This window comes from Aspergillus ibericus, assembly GCF_003184845.1.
Source record: "Aspergillus ibericus CBS 121593 unplaced genomic scaffold BO80scaffold_82, whole genome shotgun sequence".
Classification (NCBI taxonomy): Eukaryota; Fungi; Ascomycota; class Eurotiomycetes; order Eurotiales; family Aspergillaceae; genus Aspergillus; species Aspergillus ibericus.
Window position 1 is genome coordinate 50,900 of NW_020292180.1, and position 18,341 is coordinate 69,240.

The 18,341-nt window shown below is 56.6% G+C and overlaps 4 protein-coding genes across 4 annotated transcripts; 1 reads left to right on the top strand and 3 right to left on the bottom strand.

Annotated features, from left to right (window-relative positions):
* The first annotated feature begins 1,686 nt into the window (after positions 1–1,686).
* Positions 1,687–4,653, top strand: BO80DRAFT_277667 (DUF3824 domain-containing protein). The gene is made up of 3 exons (XM_025714895.1): positions 1,687–3,710; positions 3,770–4,108; positions 4,162–4,653. The coding sequence occupies exons 1-3, from the start codon at positions 1,919–1,921 to the stop codon at positions 4,584–4,586; spliced, it is 2,556 nt and encodes an 851-aa protein (XP_025569524.1). The 5' UTR covers positions 1,687–1,918; the 3' UTR covers positions 4,587–4,653.
* A 2,549-nt stretch (positions 4,654–7,202) lies between these two features.
* Positions 7,203–10,296, bottom strand: BO80DRAFT_277740 (putative phospholipid metabolism enzyme regulator). The gene has a single exon (XM_025714897.1). The coding sequence runs from the start codon at positions 10,049–10,051 to the stop codon at positions 7,283–7,285; it is 2,769 nt and encodes a 922-aa protein (XP_025569525.1). The 5' UTR covers positions 10,052–10,296; the 3' UTR covers positions 7,203–7,282.
* A 58-nt stretch (positions 10,297–10,354) lies between these two features.
* BO80DRAFT_430090 (uncharacterized protein) lies at positions 10,355–11,296 on the bottom strand (the record flags this gene model as incomplete). Its single annotated transcript, XM_025720630.1, has 1 exon — positions 10,355–11,296. A coding segment is annotated over exon 1 (244 nt), but the record flags the coding sequence as incomplete, so codon positions are not given.
* Positions 11,297–13,433: 2,137 nt separating this feature from the next.
* Positions 13,434–14,891, bottom strand: BO80DRAFT_369384 (uncharacterized protein; the record flags this gene model as incomplete). The annotated part of the gene is made up of 1 exon (XM_025716390.1): positions 13,434–14,891. One exon carries the CDS (start codon positions 14,889–14,891, stop codon positions 13,434–13,436), a length of 1,458 nt encoding a protein of 485 aa, XP_025569527.1.
* Positions 14,892–18,341: the final 3,450 nt, after the last annotated feature.

Below are 18,341 nucleotides of genomic sequence, written 5' to 3' on the forward strand. Positions count from 1 at the left end.
AAAAGGCCGCCTGCCGAGCTGGACCGTCAGGTCGGTTCCCATGAAGTTCCTAGGGCACGGAGGTTTCTGGGGCCAAATGGATGCAGGGATCATCGTTGAGACCCTCCTTCCGGGAAAGGGGAATCGAGGAGTCACATTGCCCCGGGTGCCAAAGCAGCCCGCCTATCTAGATGAGAAGGCAAATCTTAACGGGCGAGCATGGCCGGCCGACCAGCACAACCGAGCATTATGTGGCAAGGCACAACACAACGTCACACCTGGCAGGTGAGGCCGACTAGCGATGCACGAGAAGACAAGCGAAAAGCATGCTCATCATATACTGTGGAGGTAGGTAATAGCGTAAATTTCATAGCACCCAATAGTCTGACGCACATGAGCCTCGCACTCACGCGAACCTAAGGCACACTAAAGAAGGTAGCTGGTTTTAGCTGTCCGCGTGGCGAATAATGACCGCGGGTCGGGCACCTCGCCTAGCGTTAGTAGAGAGGCCATCGGGATGGAGATGAGAATGATAGGTGATTAACGCCGATCCAACAGATCTAGAGCTGGAGCATTGCCCTGGACTGCCATGACCTCACTGTTCGGTCTTCCGAGTTCCGACAATAAGAAGCATGGCAGGGAGAGAAGACGATTTGTAATCGGAGCCATCGCCTCAGGGAAAAAGAAAGGAAAGGAGGCGTATCCTAACTCTAACTGGAAAAGGCCACGGCGGCTGTTCGGAATCCAATTCCGCTCTCTCCCTTCCAATCTAAATTGTTGCTCTAGTCGAACTATCCCCTGCATTATTGTGTGCCAGATAAGTTCTCCGTACGGAGTAGATGTCAACCTTGGGTGAAAAGTTGTTGTTCTCGGCCCACTGGTAGCAGGCGGCTGAATCCCATGGTTTACTGTGTGGTGCCCAGCCCAGCACCCACCAGGACCCGTGGAACCGGCTTATCTGGAAAGCCTGATCAAGCGCACGTCCACGTCCTACCTTCCCCAGTATCAAGTATAAAGACACGACGGCCCTGGATACTCCGGATTCGCCCCGGATAGCCCGCGTAGCACGGACGAGAGGGAGGGGGTGGCATCGGGCGTAATGCCAGCCTCATTCCTTCTTTGTGCATCGGGAGGTCGGAAAGATCGTCAGGACTGTTGCCTCTGGTCGGGCAACGGGGCACTGAGTCAATCGGGGAAGGATTCTTGGTCGCGATGGAATGAAGCAGCAGCAGTAGCAGCAGCAGAAGAAGAAGCAGCGCGGTTGTTGCCGAAGGTGGCACTGGGCCGATTGGGCTGTCGTCCGGGCATCACGAGGCCGCCCATTCACGTGGTCGATCGCTTGCTTGCCTCATCGCCTGGCGCCTTTGTCGGTTTCCTCCTCTTCACTGGCATCCTTCGATCTTCAGTTTCCATCATTGACATTAGGGAACTCTACCTTTTTGAAGGCGATCATCCCCACTCAGTCCCCCTGTGAGAGAACAGACCGTCTATCTACTATTTACCTGTCTCGAGGGTCGAGTCTACCGCATACATAGTGGATAGTACTACTCGGGACTAGTCCACTACGCAATTGTTTACCCCTCCTCCCTCTCTCCCACCAACCATTCCGGCTTGCCACTCATCCATCAGCCACTCGTCTTTCTACAGTGACACCATCCTGTCCCACCTATTCTTTCGGACTCGGGTTTCACCTTGTCCCCCCGGGCAATCTTGCTCCTGCGTCAGCACTGGTCCAACATTTCGTCAGCCTGGTCCTTTACCCCACTTCCCTGCAGCTTCGCCTCCCGTCTTCGAATCTTCCATCTCCCATCTTCCATCTTCCATCTTTCCTTCACTTCTCACGCCCCTCTTCATCTCCACGATTTTCTTTCGTCGTTGCCCCATCCAACAATTCATTCCTGCTCACACCTGGAACCTCCCCGTGTAAGTCGCCTGCTTCATGTCGACGTACATCTACCGAGAACGAGACCGCGAGCGGGACTGGGACGAGCCCCGTTCGTCTACCGTGTCCATCAAGCGTTACGTCATTCCTTCCGAGGAGGATCGTGAGCGCGATTTCTACTACCGCCGCGATGACCCTGGCGATCGCGAGCTGGTTATCCGTCGCTCCGTCGACCGCGACGAGCCCGTAATGGTTCAACGCTACGAACGCGATGTTGACTACGACTCGCGTTCATTTGACTATCGCTCCGAAAGGGACATCTACGAACGTGAGTACTACGCACCCGAGCGCATCCGCACCTGTCCCGCCCCCGTTGTCATCCGTGAAGCTCAACCGATAATCATTCTTGAAGCCCGAGGTCCGGTCTACCTCAACCCACGCGAGTCCGACTACGAGATCGTCCGTCGGTCTGAAGTGGACAGAGAGCCTGGAGGATATTACTATCATCGCCGTGTCCGAGAATATGACGATGAGCGTCGCAGTCGACGAGAACTGAGCCCCAACGACTCGGTCTCTCAGACCACCCGTCATCGCGATGACCAAGAAGCGTACAGCAGCGATGACAGCATGGTCTACATTCGCAAAGAAGTCCGCGAATATGATGATTCCCCTCATCATCGACGGCATCTGGCTGAGGGAGCTCTAGCGGGGGTTGGTGCCGCAGAATTGCTCCGCAACCACCACAAGAAGGAAGGCGAAGAAGTATCACAAGGCCTGGGCCGTTTAGGCAAGGACATAGGTGCGGGAGCCCTGGGAGCTGTTGCGGCCGAGGCAGTCTCGCGCGCGAGGGATCACTACCGCAGCAAAAGCCGGCATCGCTCCCATTCATTTGACGACGGCCGGAGGTCTCATTCACGTCATCACCGCCACCACCACCACCATCACCATAGCCACAGCCGTCGCAGCCGCAGCCGCAGCCGCAGCCGCTCTCATTCCCACTCACGTGCTAGAACACTTGCAGAACTCGGCTTAGGCGCGGCTGCCATTGCTGGAGCCGTGGCGTTGGCGCGGAACAAGTCGAATTCGAACAAAGACCGACGGAGTCGCTCACGTCATCGCCGCTCCAGCTCACACAGATCGGTAAGGGGTACGGACGAGGAGGGACGCAGCCAGTCTCAACGCAGGAAGCACATGGCAGAGGCTGGCTTGGCTGGAGCAGCTGTAGCAGGCCTTGTGGAGAAGGCCCGCAGCCATTCCCGCTCTCGCAGACATGAATCTCGCTCGCACAGTGCAATCAGGAAGGCCCTTCCGGTGGTAGCAGCTGGGCTCGGCACGGCTGCGGCAACGGGACTTTACGAGAAGAACAAGGAAAAGAAAGAAGAGGAGGAGTCACGGCGCCGAGACCGTCGGCGGTCGAGGTCCCAAAGTCGAGCCCCGTCGGAGGCGTACCCAGACCCGACGAGGGCCTCCCCGGGGTTGATTGAATACGGCGATCACCCGGTCCAAGGGAGCATACCTGCCAACTATTATGGTCGGCCCATGAGCCCGCACGGGTATTACTCGGATGCTTCTGACCCTGTGGCAAGTGGCGCCGCCGGGTTTGGCCCTTCCAAGCATCGAGCCCGCAGTCGCAGTCGCAGTCGCAGTCGGGGCGTACGATACAGTAGCGACTCCTCCGATTCCGACCGAGGCAGCCGTACGAGACGCCACAGCCGTCATGGTAGGCACCGCAGCCGGTCTCGCGACATCGCCGAGGCTGCTTTAGCCGCCACGGGGGTAGGATATGCGGCTCACAAGCTCTCCCAGCGCAACGAGCGTAAGAAGGCAGAGAAGGAGAGAGATAGGCCTGGTAAGCCGAGATGAGCTGGAGCCCACAGCACATGGTCCAAGCTGACGGCTGTGTCTTAGAATCCGACGGGGACAGACGCCGCGAGCCATATGACGGCTCGTATAATAACCCGCCCTATCCACCGTCCCCTGCAGGAGCTCCCCCGCGGATCGATGACCACCAGTACTATCCGAACAGCAACTATTTCCCACCACCTCCTGGATCAGCTCCCCGCCCAGAACCGGCACCGTACAGCCCGGCCGACTACGCCCCCCCACCGGGCGCTGTGCCACCTCAGACGTACGACTACCCTGCTCGCCCAGGACCAGACACGTACGCCCCTCGGCCCCGGAGGGCAGATGATATGGTGAGTGCAGCAACCTGTCCCCGCCCCACCGTCCCATATCGCGCATTCGATGGTGGGTTTAAGAAGACCGCCGCTCGCTGGATCGCGGCTAACTGTGTGGTTCAGGTGTAGAAGCTCCGTCACCGCTGAGGACCCCCCGTGCAAGGAGGCGACGGCCACGCGCTGCCAGCCAACCGGCCGGGCCAAAGTCAGTGGTCTTTGATTTGAATCTCGAACCTGAACGGCAAAAGGATCTCGGGTATGAAAGCGACGATAGTGATTCCACCATTGAGTCGATACATGGCAGTCGTCGCAGCCGGCCTCGGCCTCGCCGGCACTCGTCGTCCGAGCCCTATTCCTTATCCCAACGTAGCGATGCTCCATCTGAGCCACGGGACCACAATCCTGCGGGCGAGTCTGATTCTGATTCGACGATCGACCTGCCTGATCGGTTTGACTCGCAGGGACGGCTGCTGCCCCAATCCAGCGATGATCCGGTGGGAGGTCGGCTCGAGCACCTCCTCCGAGGATTTAACCGAGTCTTTGCGTAAACCTAGTCCTTTGCTTGCTTTTCTTCTTTCTTACTTTCTTTCTTTTTTTTGTTTCCCTCTTCAGGTGGAATGCTTTGATGACGAGGTAATGAGGAATGATCTGAGATGATTACACATGTCTGTTTAATGAAATTCACGCTTTGAACGGCCTCCTGCAGCGACCGAATGCTTTGAAACCAAGTCTCTCACGCGTGCAGGTGGAGGGGGGATTCCCGGACTCGGCCGGGAGATCTTGCAGGATGCGATAGATCTCTCCGTCCACGTAAATCCCCAAGCCAGCCGCCGATCTCTGCGTGCGCTTTTGCATCCTTCTTCCGGGAATGGCAAATGCCACTGCACCGCCTGATGCAGCGGGCCATGCATCTGGACAGGTCATTTCCCTTTTCTTGGGAGTGAGGACTTGGGAGAGGTTGGGTGGGCAGATAGTCCTACTTAGACTATACCCTCCGACTGGATTTCCTCCGGGATGGGACGTCCCCATCTGACGTCTCGCGCGCCGCCCACCCAGCAACCAGGAGTCGGCAGCCAGCAGCCAGCAGCCAGCAGCGCAGCCAGGCAGCCAGAAAAAAAAAAAAGGCAACGGCGGCGCCTCCCTCGCTCCAGCCTCCCGACCATAAGTCTCCCACGTAGCAGTAGCCACACTGATCCCTTCCCTCGCCCGGAAATTATTTCCTTGCTGTCTCTCTCCCTACCGGTACTCCCTCACCGTAATGTCACACAGTCCGTCCTGACTTCCGTAGTAAAATGTATTCCGTACCAACGAGGCAAAGCAGATTAAAGCAGCGGTGAAAGGCAACCTTCCCCCCCAACTTTCTAGCTCCGAACCAGACCGAGCCGCGCTGAACCAAATATCAACACTTGTCCCCTCCCTCCCTCCCTCCCTCCCTCCCTCCCTCTCCGTGACAACTCACCTCCCTAGGGACCTAGATCCATCGAAGAAGAGAAAGAGAATAAAACCATCAATATCTAGTAGATGAAATCACCTCAAGATAGGACCTAGGGCATGATACTCACTAAGAACCAAAACGTCAACATAATAATATTCACGAACTAGCACATGTCATTCTTGTCAGATTCTTCACAGTCATCCACTAGGTAGTCTGTAGTTACGGAGTGCGGAGTACGGAGTACTTATTCACAAAGGTTAGATTAGGTCCAGAGGACTTCTTCGGTCCTCCGAACTTCTATTCCCGTAATCTTTACATAGTGCAGTACATAGGTGTTTCTTTCTTTCTTTCTTTCTTTTTTTTTTTCTTTTTTTTTTTTTTAACAAAATTTGATATAACATCTCAGCATCAACCTAAACAGTCCTTGAGTAACTAACTAAGTAAACACGCTTGATTAATCATTCCTTATCCCTTATGTAAGATGGGAAAAATAACTACTGAAATAGATAGCTAGTAGTAGCTAACTACATGTAGGTATCTACTACTTACTCCGTACTCCTACGTATCAATCAACCAAACCAAACCAAACCAAACCAACAAATCAACGACCTCATCTAGGCCCATGCACATCCCCTCCCATCCCCCAGGCAGAAATTACCCTCACTGACATCCCCTCCCTCTACGTCTCATTTTTGAGGCACAAAGGGAAGGGAAGGCTGGGTTCATTCGGACTTAAGCATCCATCCATCTATCTATCTATCTATCTATAAAATCCTAATTCGGGATGAGATCACCGAGGTAGATATCTGGGACAGATTCGTCTGTTTGGGGTGAGGGGGTTAGTACTAGGCAATTGTCATTATTTGTTGACGATTTAACTTCGGTAGGACGGTAGGTAGGGACGTATGGGCGGGTTTGTTCGGGGAGATGGGAGGAGGGACTTGATATGTTGCACAGGGTTGGCGGGTGAGAGGTGGATTAAGTAGTAGTGATTGGATGCATGGTATCGATGGTCTGGACCTTCCTTTGTGGAAGAGTAGAGGAGAGCATGTGTTTGGTGGGTAGCGGATTGGGGCAAGGCTAGAGTAGAGACCAGCTGGCTGGGAGGAGGGTGGGGAGGGGGATCTGTGACTGCTATACTGCTATACTGCTATACGGTAGATCTAGAGGTTCGGGATATGCGTACAGGATGGGAAATGGACTCGATGATAAAAACGTGGAAGTGGTTGTATACAATTATATTAACTGCCACCGGCATGACATATACTCGAATGCGGCACAATCCACACACCTCATAATGGGATATTATGTACACACATACATAGATACAACGCATGGAGCAAGAGCCCGCCATGCACAGGCGAGAGAACGACGCGCGCACCATCACCGACACCCTCTAATCAAACAAGCTCCATCCAGAACGACACATTGCAAGTAACAGAAAACAAATCCCCCAAAGTGTATAGTGCGCCGTGCTGATGCATACATAACGTCTTTTTAAACTGTGCCGTTCTCCATGCTTTTGCTGCCGTGTCATGATGAAATATCAGGTCGTCACACATCAGTTGGGAAATAAAACCAATCGCTAGGTTTTTGAAAAATAAAAGCTCCAACAAAGGAAAGACGTTAAAGCAAAAGCGTCCGATCATACGCGGTGTCCATGACACCAGGGGGCCTTGCACCCGTTGAGGGCGACGGGAGGAGTAACACTCCAACAAAGCAAGGGCCACCCGGTCATTCAGTCCAGACGGGGCCAACACGATGAGGTATTGGAGAAAGACATCGGGAGGAGCCAGAGGTCACGTAACATCACGCCGTGAAGGCTCGCTTGACGAAACCAATGGCTTTCCGCATCGTCTCGAGGGACCGGCTCTCAGACGGATCGGTCCGGCGGAAAGACCTGGTTCCCGAGATTTCCACAGTGTCATTGTTCCCCGGGGCACGCTTGCGATCCCCATCCCCCGTATCATTGTCCCCATCGGGGACCACCTTGACGCTCGAGCTGACCGAGGCAGAGTGGATCCGGGAGCTCAGAGGCAGTTGATACTTGACCACCCCACGGACAATCAAGTCAAATTCATGCTGAAGCACCCGCTCCCACCGTTCCGTCCCGCCTTCTTCGGTCTTGTTCCCGGGACGGGCGAGCCGGATCTGCCCTTTCGACGTCGACGACAGGTAGTTCCACGGAGACGGCTCGAACGACAGAGGAGAGTCAAAGCGGAAGACCCGGCCGAGTAGCATCGTCTGCGGGTCGCCGGCGGGATCACTCGGGATGGGATCGGTGCCCTTGTCGACACCCCCCTTCGCGTGCTTGTCGCGCACACTCAGCGTTCCATTCGACTGACAACTCACGTCACCCGCGCAGCGAGCCAGGCGAGCCAGCTCGGCGCGTCGCCGGCTTTCCTCCACTCGGGGAATCAGACTCCCGTGGGAGTCGGGGTCGCGCCACAACTGGTCCGTGCCAACAAACCGACTCTTCGCGAAGATATTCATATCCATATCATCGATGGTCACGGGGAAGATGTTCGGATTAATGGCCTGCACGCTCAGGTCCAGCATGATCTCCTGCTCCGACGCAAGAACGTTCTGAATGTTCAGGATCTGCACGTCCACGAGGGCCTTGGTGGAGGCTACCACAAACGACGTCACGCCGCCGACAAGCAGGAGGAGCAGAAGACTAATGAGCACACAGGCACCGTAGCGAGAAAAGTATCCGCGCTGCCGCTGTTGCATATATTCCATTTGGCGGAGACTGGCGCTGTTGGGGCGCCGGCCACCGTGACGACTCCGGGTCACCCGGGGGGACCCGACCAGCGGCGTCCGCTCGTCATCCGCCCCTTCGGCATCGAAATCGTACCCGTAGCCATCGTTCGACTTCTTGGTCCCGCTGATGGTCCGGTAGTTGGGACCGGCGCGAGACCCCGGGTGTCGGGACTGCCGGTACCCGCCGCTAATGAAATGCCGCGGGGACTTGAGGTGTGTCTGCGACTGCGGGAACGGCGATTCGCTATCAAACAGGGACGGATAGAGGTTGTTGTTGCGACCGAAGCGCCCGATGTGGTGGTGACGGGGTGTATGCGTGCTGCCGCCATCGACGCGGGAGTGGCTGCGGGCACTCTCTTCGCCCGGATCGTCTGCGCCGCCCGCGTAGGTATTGTTGGTGAATTTCATGCTGCGCTTGCCGGTCACGCTGTGCGTGCCATCCCGGATCCCCGGACGACTGCGCACCGCCACCAGCTGATCCACCTGGCTGGCCATCGAGGTCGCACTCGGGGTCCGGGAATGGTACCGATTCTGCCGAACAGGGTAGGGGTCGGGGGGGTTGGACTCGTACACAAACGTTTCGTCCGAGTCGGAGACATCGGCTTCGTCCACCGCGCTGGCCACCTTGGCTTCGAAGATATCCGCTTTGGAGGAGGCCGCGCCGCTGGCCAAAGTCGCCGGTTTCCGGGTCCGCTTCTTCTCCTTCTTGGGGCGGATGGTCTCCGTGCTGGGTTTCATGCGCAGGGTGCCCGAATCCACGCGGCCGGTGTTGCCACGGTCCCCGGTAGCCACGGCCAGGGACACCTGGGGGATAGAGCTGACGGTCTCCGTCTCGACGATCATGTTCCGCACCGACCCATCCGCGGGTTTGGCACGGGGACCGCCACTCAACGACGTCGACGATCGCTTGGGGAGCAGGGCATTGGTCCCCCGGGGCCCCGACGCAGCATGACGGCGAGAGCCCTCCATTGGCTCCGAGCTCTTGTTCCCCCCACTATCGCTGCCACTCTCGTTATGGAACCGGGACGCCTTGGGGGTGGTGTCTTCATCGATCTTTTGTAACTGGGATTCCTCACTCAGGGGGCGGTTCAGGACGGTGTCGGTCGACGGGGTGGACTGATCACTGGCCATCTCCTGAACGGTTTCCAGAGCCGACCCCTGCCCGTTGACCCCTCGATTCACGGGGCGGGGGGCACTGCGATCTGGCTTCGCCGCATGGTCATCGGGCAGCGGCACGGACCGTTTGATGGAGGTATTCGGAAGCGTGGGTTCCTGTTCCGACCGCCGTGTTGTGGCCCATAATGGCATGGTGGACTTGTCCGGACTGGGAACATCGGAGAACGCTTCGGCATTGGGGGGTGGGCTGAGGACGGGAGGTCTGCTGTTCTGGGACAGCGTTCGTTGCACGACGGTGGCGGAGGGGAGCGTGCCCGAACCCGGAGTGGTAGTCGCAATGGAACGATTCGGACTGCGATCGAGGCTGCCTTTGCGAGAGCGAGAGGAATGACGGGGGGTGGCACTGGAATTGCGCGGACGACGAGAGGACCGGACGGGGGAGGACTCGCGAGAGGATATAGCCGAGTTGGTGGTCGAGGTTGCGGCGGAGGTGCCAGGAACCGCATGCGAGAATTTAGACAGCTGTGACGCGGCGGAGCCCTGTGCTTGGGATCGAAAGGTTGAACGTGGCACTTCCATCATGTCACTTTCACTGACAGATCGGCGTGGTGCAGACAAGGCAGCCTCATCACCGAGGGCGATACGAGATCCACCAGCGGTCCCATTGGGATAAGGTGACCTCCCGGACTCCGCCGCCATGATCTCTGCCGAGTCAGAGCTTGCTGACTAGACCTTTCAGAAATCACGAAGTCCGAGAGGGAACCCGGGACAAGGGTCCGGACAGGGGGGGGTGGTGGAAGATGGGGAAAAAAAAAAAAAAAAAGAGAAAAGGAAAATTCAAATAATGAAGTATCGGTGAGCCACCAACCGGCGGGAAACCCGGGACCAAAGGGGAAAGTGAGGAGAAAACAAAAACCACCCCGGGGGTCAGGAGATTCGGGGGGGGGGGGGGGGGGGGGCTCGAAAAACGGCGAGAGCTAAGTGGCCGCCGTGTTCGACGAGGGCAGGACGGTGGACGTCTGTTTGTCGTACCAAAACCACGTTACACAGTCAACAGAAGGCGAGGACGAATGGACGACAGCCACATGCTGCTGCTGGCCTTAAGATTACCAAATTCGGGGCGAAGTATGGACAGCGCGAGGAGAGGAGCCGAGGGGAGGGGAGGGGGGGTGGTGGTGGTGGTGGTGAAGACGAAGGGAAGAGATGCAGCCACGGCGCGGAGGGAAATGTTTATTGATGGCCAGGACTTCAGGAAACCAAGTAATAATCCAGGCAGACCGAAGCCGTCAACGCGGGCGCAGCCGTGCACATAACTCGATCAGAAGACGGTGAGATGGAACGTCTAGAACAAGCTCTGAGCGCGTTAGCTCACGGGGAGGAACGGTGTCGATCCAGAGGGAGGCGGCGGACGGGTGGTGGATGGGATGCGATTGGGTAACTGGCGGGGGGGGAGGAGGAGGAGGAGGACGAGGACGAGGAATGGCGGACGACAGGCAGGTTTCGCAGGTTTCGACAGGCTGTCAGACGCAAGGAATTGGCCCCGGACCGAATCTGGTCGCGATTGGCAGCCGTCAAGTTCACCAAGGCCTTTGATGCGCACGCCGCCAGCCATGAACCGAGCTAGTCGGGAGGGTTTAGTGAGCACTAAGAGCGTACCGAGACCCCGTCGCCAGTAACCGGGGCATCCAGCAGATCGCAGCCGTCTAGCCGTCTAGCAGAAGGACGGTCAGGCAGGACTAAGGTGGTAGTGGACGGACTAAGGCAGAAGAAGTCAGAATCGAATCGACCCGGACCCGATCGGCCAGTCAGGGGAGGGCCCCGCGAGGCCCAATGATAGCCGCCCACGTCAAGGAACGGGAAGTTCTTTACTTAGACCGCTGCGCGAGAGGCGGGGTGACTGGTCAGGTACTCCGTAGGCAGGAGAGAAATCAAGAGAGCGAAGAGAGGAGATAGAAAAAAAAAAGAAAAAAGCATCGAAAGAAGACAAGAGAGGGGTGGAGGAGAGAGGGGACGGAAGAAAAGAGGATAAGCAGGGTGGCCGAATGTTGTTGAAGGGAAGTGAAGCCGAGCTGAAACTGGCGCCGAACTCTGGACCTCTGATACGGGCGGTGACCTCCGCCGCGGTAATCTTACCAGCCACGGGGCCTCTTTGTGACCATACGGGCCGTCACGGCCGAACCCATCCGGCCGGGGGGGTCATGATGACTTCATCCTCGTTCCTTCCTCCGTCTTTCCCTTCCTTCCCTGGAACTGTTTGATCCCTGCCAATCCTAATTCCCAAGGCATTCGAAACACGACCTCATCGTCCGGATCTGGTTTCCTTTCCCAGTTTCCACTTTCCGTCCATCCCGGCTGTGGAGCTGCCCCCTCTTAGGCTTCCCACGTGCTATCGCGAAGTCCGAGTCATGACATACTGACTACATACACAGTAGCACAATACACCCCCCTCCGTGGCAAAACACAGCCACAAACCGTCGACAATCTACTCAGCACTATATTAAACTCCCAAGAACGCAAGGACCAGCCAGCAGAAACTCCCAAGAAATTAGAATAATGAATCCAAGGTGACACGACACTCGACTGCCTTCCCAACGCATTGCCAAACATCGAACCCAAAACAGAGCAGCGAAACAGGCACCCGCTCAGCCCAGGTTTCAGATGTCGGGGCGGGCCATGTGGCAGGCAGCACAGACGGGTTTACAATGGGATGAGTTTGTCCACGCTGCGTGAGGTACACAGAGGCTATGGCCAGCCCCGCTGGAAAGGAGAGGATATCCACTTCATTAGCGAAATGTTTCAGCGGTGCACAGACAACTACAAAGAATGATGAAGTCATAGGTACTCTGTAGAGAGGAATGGGGAGACGAGGGAGGCTGACGGAGTACACAGTAGTAACTAGATGATGGCTGCCATCGGGCTGACCACATGTCCACCCCCTATCTGATGAATAGGATACCGCAGACGAAGATTCATGGCATGACACCCCAACTCATAGTACCGTAGTACAGTAGACCAACCTGCCAGTCATCGCCAATACAATACACAAATCTCCGCCTGAGGCACCCCTCGCACACCATTAATCCTAATCCGTACCCACAACCCCAAATAGCCATATACCTCTCCCCGCCAGGCCCATATCACCTGATCCTACAGCATACCGCTTGGATCCGATCGTCTATAGTACCCAGGAGAGGGGGCGCTGGGGCTGGGGCTGGGGCTGGGGCTGGGAGAGATCGGATGCAGCTGCATTAGACATCGTGATCAATACATGCAATGCACCGCTGATGATCAGACCGGGCAACCGAAAGCCATGACCTATCTTAGATGGTAGCCTGGTTGCCGTGGGGTGGAGGAGAGCAGCACCATGCACGGAGTCGAGGGTGGACCGACGGCGGTGATGTGCACTCGGATCCGAATGACAATCCGTTATAATGAGATAGCACATGCAAGGTGAACGGGTATGCAGCCGGCCTACTTTGTATGAGGGCTCAGGTGGGAGGGGGGAGGTTGGAGATGGGGGAGCGAGGGGCGAGGGGCGAGGGGAGTGTGGGGGGACATGAGGCAAGGGCGGCACTCCATCCCACCCCAGAGACCAGGATGAGGCTGGTAATGGACGACGGGCAGGATCCCTACGACTGGGAGCACGGAGTAGACGAACACTTCATGGTCTCATCATGTACATCCTTAACAATCACAATTATACAACCGCGGGGAAGCCAAAAAGAGAAAACAGAAACCACGGCCGTCATATCGTCAGCTCTAAGGTGGATATTGGGCATCATCATAGACATCATAAAGGTAGCACAGAAATAAAATAAAGATAAGGAAAAAATGTGATATCAAACAGGGGATATAATCGAACAGAAATAACACGCTGTAAACAACCTTCCTAGCATTATTCATTACCATTTTGAAATCCGGCTTCCATCCATCCGGCCGGACCCTGACGCCTGCCGTATTGTAGCCAATGAGAAAGAAAAAGAAATCGTGGGATCCCTCGGAGTTCATTGGATCGGGTTTCCCATCCAAGGGTGCAGCCGTCCTCCAGAGATCATGAGTCGCCAGAGCTGAGTGTGACGCCTCAGATGACATTACTCATGTCCATGGTCGAGGACGGAGCGATGCTGTGGACCGATCTCGACGTATCTAGGGACATGCGATCACCACTCAGCATCTTGACCACCTTCTTGTCCTTGTTGGGCCGAGCAATGAGCACTTGCGCCGGGCAGACCACCACCTCGTCGTCGCCTTCGCCCCGGTCATTGCCCTTCTTCACCACCAGCGGGAATAGGACAACCCGTACCACCGCCTGCTGCGATTCCAGGACGTCATTGGAGATGGTTTCACCGCTGCGCTCATTCATCAAGGAAGCGTTGAAGTAGACTTGCCGGGCCAGGTCCCCGTTGGTGTCGTATTCGGGCTGCAGTGGCGGCAGCATGATATATTCCGCCAACTGCGTACGCATCTCGATAGATAGGTGGACCGCGACCCGGAGCACCTTGCGGAGGGAGTCTAGAAGCTGGGCCTCGACATTGGTCGGGGGCGGGAGGAGACGCGACAGAGTGTCGAAGATCTCCAGAGCCACAGCTTCGGTGTCGCTCTCACGCTGCTTCGAAAAGGTGGGCCGCTTCGAGAGCAGTGTCAGGGTCGTGGCTCGCCACCGATGGATAGCACTGCGCGGGCCAATGTCGGCCAGCTGTTTCTCCAGAGACTTGAGCTTCTGCCGTTGCTCGCGATCCATGCCGAACAGATAGCGGGTGAAGATAAATTCCCACACCATGGTCATGACAACAGACATGAACACGTCACGACGACGCACCCGATCGGCGAGGTAGGTATCGGCATCGGAGCCATCCAGGATGGCGTTGTCGAACCGGTCGGCGATCTTTTCATCTTGCAGGTCGCCGAGCTTGCGGCAGCGACGATGATCGGAATGTTTGGAGAAACGGAGGACCCATTGCTGCACGTGACCACATAACTTCTGGCACGCAGCATCAAAATAGTCCTCATCGCGGAAGACAAGGACGTCGTCTTGCATGGCCGCTGCGATCTGTTGTTGTAGTTGCTTCACCTTGTCGCGGGCAGTCTCCAGGTCCTCCCGCAGCCGTCGCAGCTCCATATCCTTTTGTGCCAACGCCGTGTCCACCTCTTGTCGCACCCGCTCGTGCATTTCCGCCGACAGCTGTTGATTTTCCGAGCGCAATTCATCAACCTGGCGACTGAACGTATCCTGCATCACTTGGACCTCCTGCGCGTGAGTGGCAGTGAGGTTGGAACTTGTCTTTGTCAGCCCCTCGTTTTCTTCCGTCAGCCGGGCCACTTCTTTCTGGAACCATTCCAGCGAGCTCTTCAATTGTTCCACCTCGGCGGCCCGGTCACGCAGATCGGCGTCGCGGTTGTTGAGTGCATGGTCGCTCTTGCGTCGAGCGACGCTGACGTTGCGGAGTTTGTCTTCGGCTTCATCTCGGGCTGCAACCAGCAGGCGATTTTCCGAGATCAATCGGTCAAGACGGCTCTCCAGTTCTTGTAGGTGTTGCATACTTCGACGGTGCCGGACGCTGGGCGGTCGGCTAGGCGACCGGGGCGAGCTGGGCGTCTCACCCCAACCCTCCTACAGTAAGCACACGACGGTTAGCCAACGGATGCGTCTGAAGCGTTATTGAATTTTTTAACGTCAGCGAGCAGCACTTACGTAGACATCCGTCATGGTTCGAAGGGGGCGCTTGCCCTTGTCCGTGACGGGGTCGTAGGAGGAAGAAGAGGCGATGCGCTCGAGGTTGAGGTCCGACGCTGAAGAAGAAGAAGCGGGAGGCTGGGCCTTGCCCTCTGATTGGTCGTCGCTCGGCTGCTCTTGACTGACCGCCGCCGCCGCCCGCAAATCGCCGCTGGCGCTACGCGAACTGCGCCGCAGCGACCGGCTGAGCTCCTGGATGCTCTGCACACTTCGCACGCTGCTGGGCCGCAGAACCGGCATGCCCTGTTCTGGCGTCCGGAGCACCTCTGCTGGCCAGGCACTGTTCAGCACGCGACTCTCAGGCCTACGCTTCTTGACATCCACGTCCGTGCTCTCGTCAAACGACGTGTCCCTGTCTGGGGTTGGCCACGCCTGACGTGCCAACGCATTATCGGTAAACTTCCGGACCGGGGTTTCGGGACGAGGCAGCACATGCTCCGGCTTCATCTCCAGACGGGGCGTGCCGCGGCCGTGACCCACGGTTCTTGCGCCGGTGGATCGCTCCGCTCGACCTCTTGGCTCATCCTCGTCGATCGTCTGCAATGGCGTCCGCGGAGGCGAGACAGTCTCCCGATCCACCCCGCCTGGTCCTTCGAGAAGTGGCGCCTGCGGCGAGGGTGTCCGTGCTTGAGGGTTCGGTTCAACCTCCAACGACCACGGCCGCGGTGGATGGTTATGTCGTCCATGAATGGACGGGCTGCGCCGTAGCTCACACGGCGGGCTCGACTGTGACGAGTGTTGCTCGATTGCCGTATCGATTCGAGGTGAGGGCCGCACAAGTACCGACTGTCGCTCATGCACGGGCAATGGAGCATATAGAGGAGTCTCGTCGTGAGTGGAGGGATCGGCTCCCGAAGCTTTAGCCTCAATGTCTTTGGGGGTCTCATTGTCCTTGTCTTCTCCCCACCGTATGTCAATCTGCCTGGATTCCTCATTTGGTCCGTCTGAAAGCACAGACACGTTATATGACGGATCCGCTTCAACCTCAAGCACAGGCTCGGTAGGTGTGAATTCCTCGGTTTGGTCCTGTCCCGTAGTAGATTTACGATCATCCTGCGCCGAGGAAAGGTAGTCGGCCGTAGTAGCGATGGGCGCTTCCAAGACTTTCTCGCTGTCGCGATTCGCTTCCTTGTCAATAGTCTCTTCCTCAGCCCCATCTTTTGCTGACCCGGCCGCCTCGACTAGCGCAGGTCGACGGAAAAATCCTCGCTCCAGTTCGGGAAAAATGCTGGCAACCTTGCTTTTCTGATGTGAGTCTGAACCAAGGGATTCGGTGCTTTTCATTTCGCGTGCGGTATGCTCCGAAGCTGGCTCAATGACAGCGGCATCTTCTTTAGGCTCGCTTGTTGTTTCGATTGCTTGTCCAGAGCCCCCATCGGTTGTTTCGGAGGAAGCCGGCCTGTCGTCGCCTTGTTTCTGTTGAAATGCCCTAGCTTGCTTGGCTTTTCTGGCTGCAGCTGAACTCAGACGCCGGGTTACACCTTCGGGTGTGGCAGACTCATCAAATTCTGCGATGCCTGGCTCGAATGGAATTGGACGAGCCTCGGGTGATGAATCAGGTGATTGTTCCGTAGAATCAACTTGGCTTTTCTCCCAGTCTATTGTCGGCCAAGAGTCGTCATCTTGTGCGCGAGACTCCCAGGCGGCATTCTGCTGGTGGGAGGCCTCGCCTTCTGCCTCTTTACCGTCACGACTCTTGTTCTCCCTACGCTCCTTCTTCTTTTCATTCTGAGAGAGCGATCTCGAAGGAGGCCCATCTTCCTTCGGCTGTTCAGCAGCCCATGTATCTGGCGCTTCAGCGACTTGCTCCGGGACCAAGTTTGGCTCTTCTGCAGTACCAGCTTCGACTTCTGGCTGCGGTTGGTGTACCGATTCAGCAAGTTCCTCCTCAGCTTTCTGCTTAGCCTTCCTCCGTTCTTTCTTGGATAGCTTCTTCGTCAAGGGAGCTGTTATCTCCGCCTGTTCCGGAAGTGCCTCTGGCAAATCTGCGACTGTTTCAAGGCTATGCTTTTCTTCCAGTGCTTCGGTTTCTGACTTTGCAACGACATCTCCTTCCTCTTGATGCACATGCTGACTCTCAACCGGTATTTCTTCGATCTGGCAAGTCTCTTCTTCGGTCAGGACTGGTGCCTCCTCAACCTGCGGTGTCTCGAGACGTTCCTCATCTCCACCATATCGCATGGTGCGATCTTCCAATTGCGTCTCCTGCATCTCTTCGATGCTATTACTCGGCTCTTCAACAGGAATAGGAGCGGAAGTAGATTTGTCCGTCCACTCGCCTAAGCCTTGCTCCGCGGCAACTGCACTTTCAGCCGGTGTAGACGTGAGGGCATCCTGTTCATCCTTGGCTTGCTTCTTCGCCTTCTTCTTTTTCTTCTTGGATTCCTTGCGAGTCAAGGGCGCCTCCGTAGGCGCCCCCTCTTGAGCCACTTCACGCAGAATCTCAGCGGTTGTCTCGGCAACAGATGAGATGATATTGTCATCACTAGCGAGCTCCTTTTCCTGGATCATTTGCTCTGACGGCACTGGAAGTGGCTCTCGGGCGTCTAGTGTCTGCTCGAGAGGCTTGTCATATGAAGCGACCAGCTCGGTTGCTGCAGCTGGCTCACTAGGCCTTTCCTCTGGGACGGCATCGTCTTGTACCGCTTCCAAGTTGCCTTTACACTCCCCGGGTTCGAACACCTGTTCGAAAGGTGGTTCTGTCACCTCCCGCGGGTCGAAGGTCTGGTTGTCTGGGGCTGCTTCGCTCTCAACAGGGAGTTCAACCATCCCCTGTAGCTCAGCTTTCTCTTCTGCTTGAACAGAATCCTTCTTTTTGTTTTTCTTATTTTTCTTTTTCTTGGCGGCGGGGCCTGCTGGCATCTTCCAAGTATCGGCTGGGGCTTCTGCTTCGACAGGCTCCGGAGCAACAGCCTCGGGAATAACAAATTCTTCGGGCGTGTCGGCCTTGGGAGCCTCCACAGGGGTGGTAGGAACTGGTTCTTGAACGTTGTAGTCAAGCGTAGACTCCATTGGGGGACCGTTCGGAACACCGGCTTCATCATTGTGGCCCTCAGCGGTGACAGTTGCCTGGGGACCGAGACCTGATGCTTCATTCTCGTTCGTTTGCGACATGACTTGCTCAAGTGAGGCCTCTAGCACCGGAACAGGCTCCGTGATTGGTGTTGTGTGCTCCACTGGCAAATCATCAGGAAGGGCTGTATCCATTGCCTCCTCGTTGTTTTGTGTTGCGGCAACTTGCTCTGCTTCCTGTAG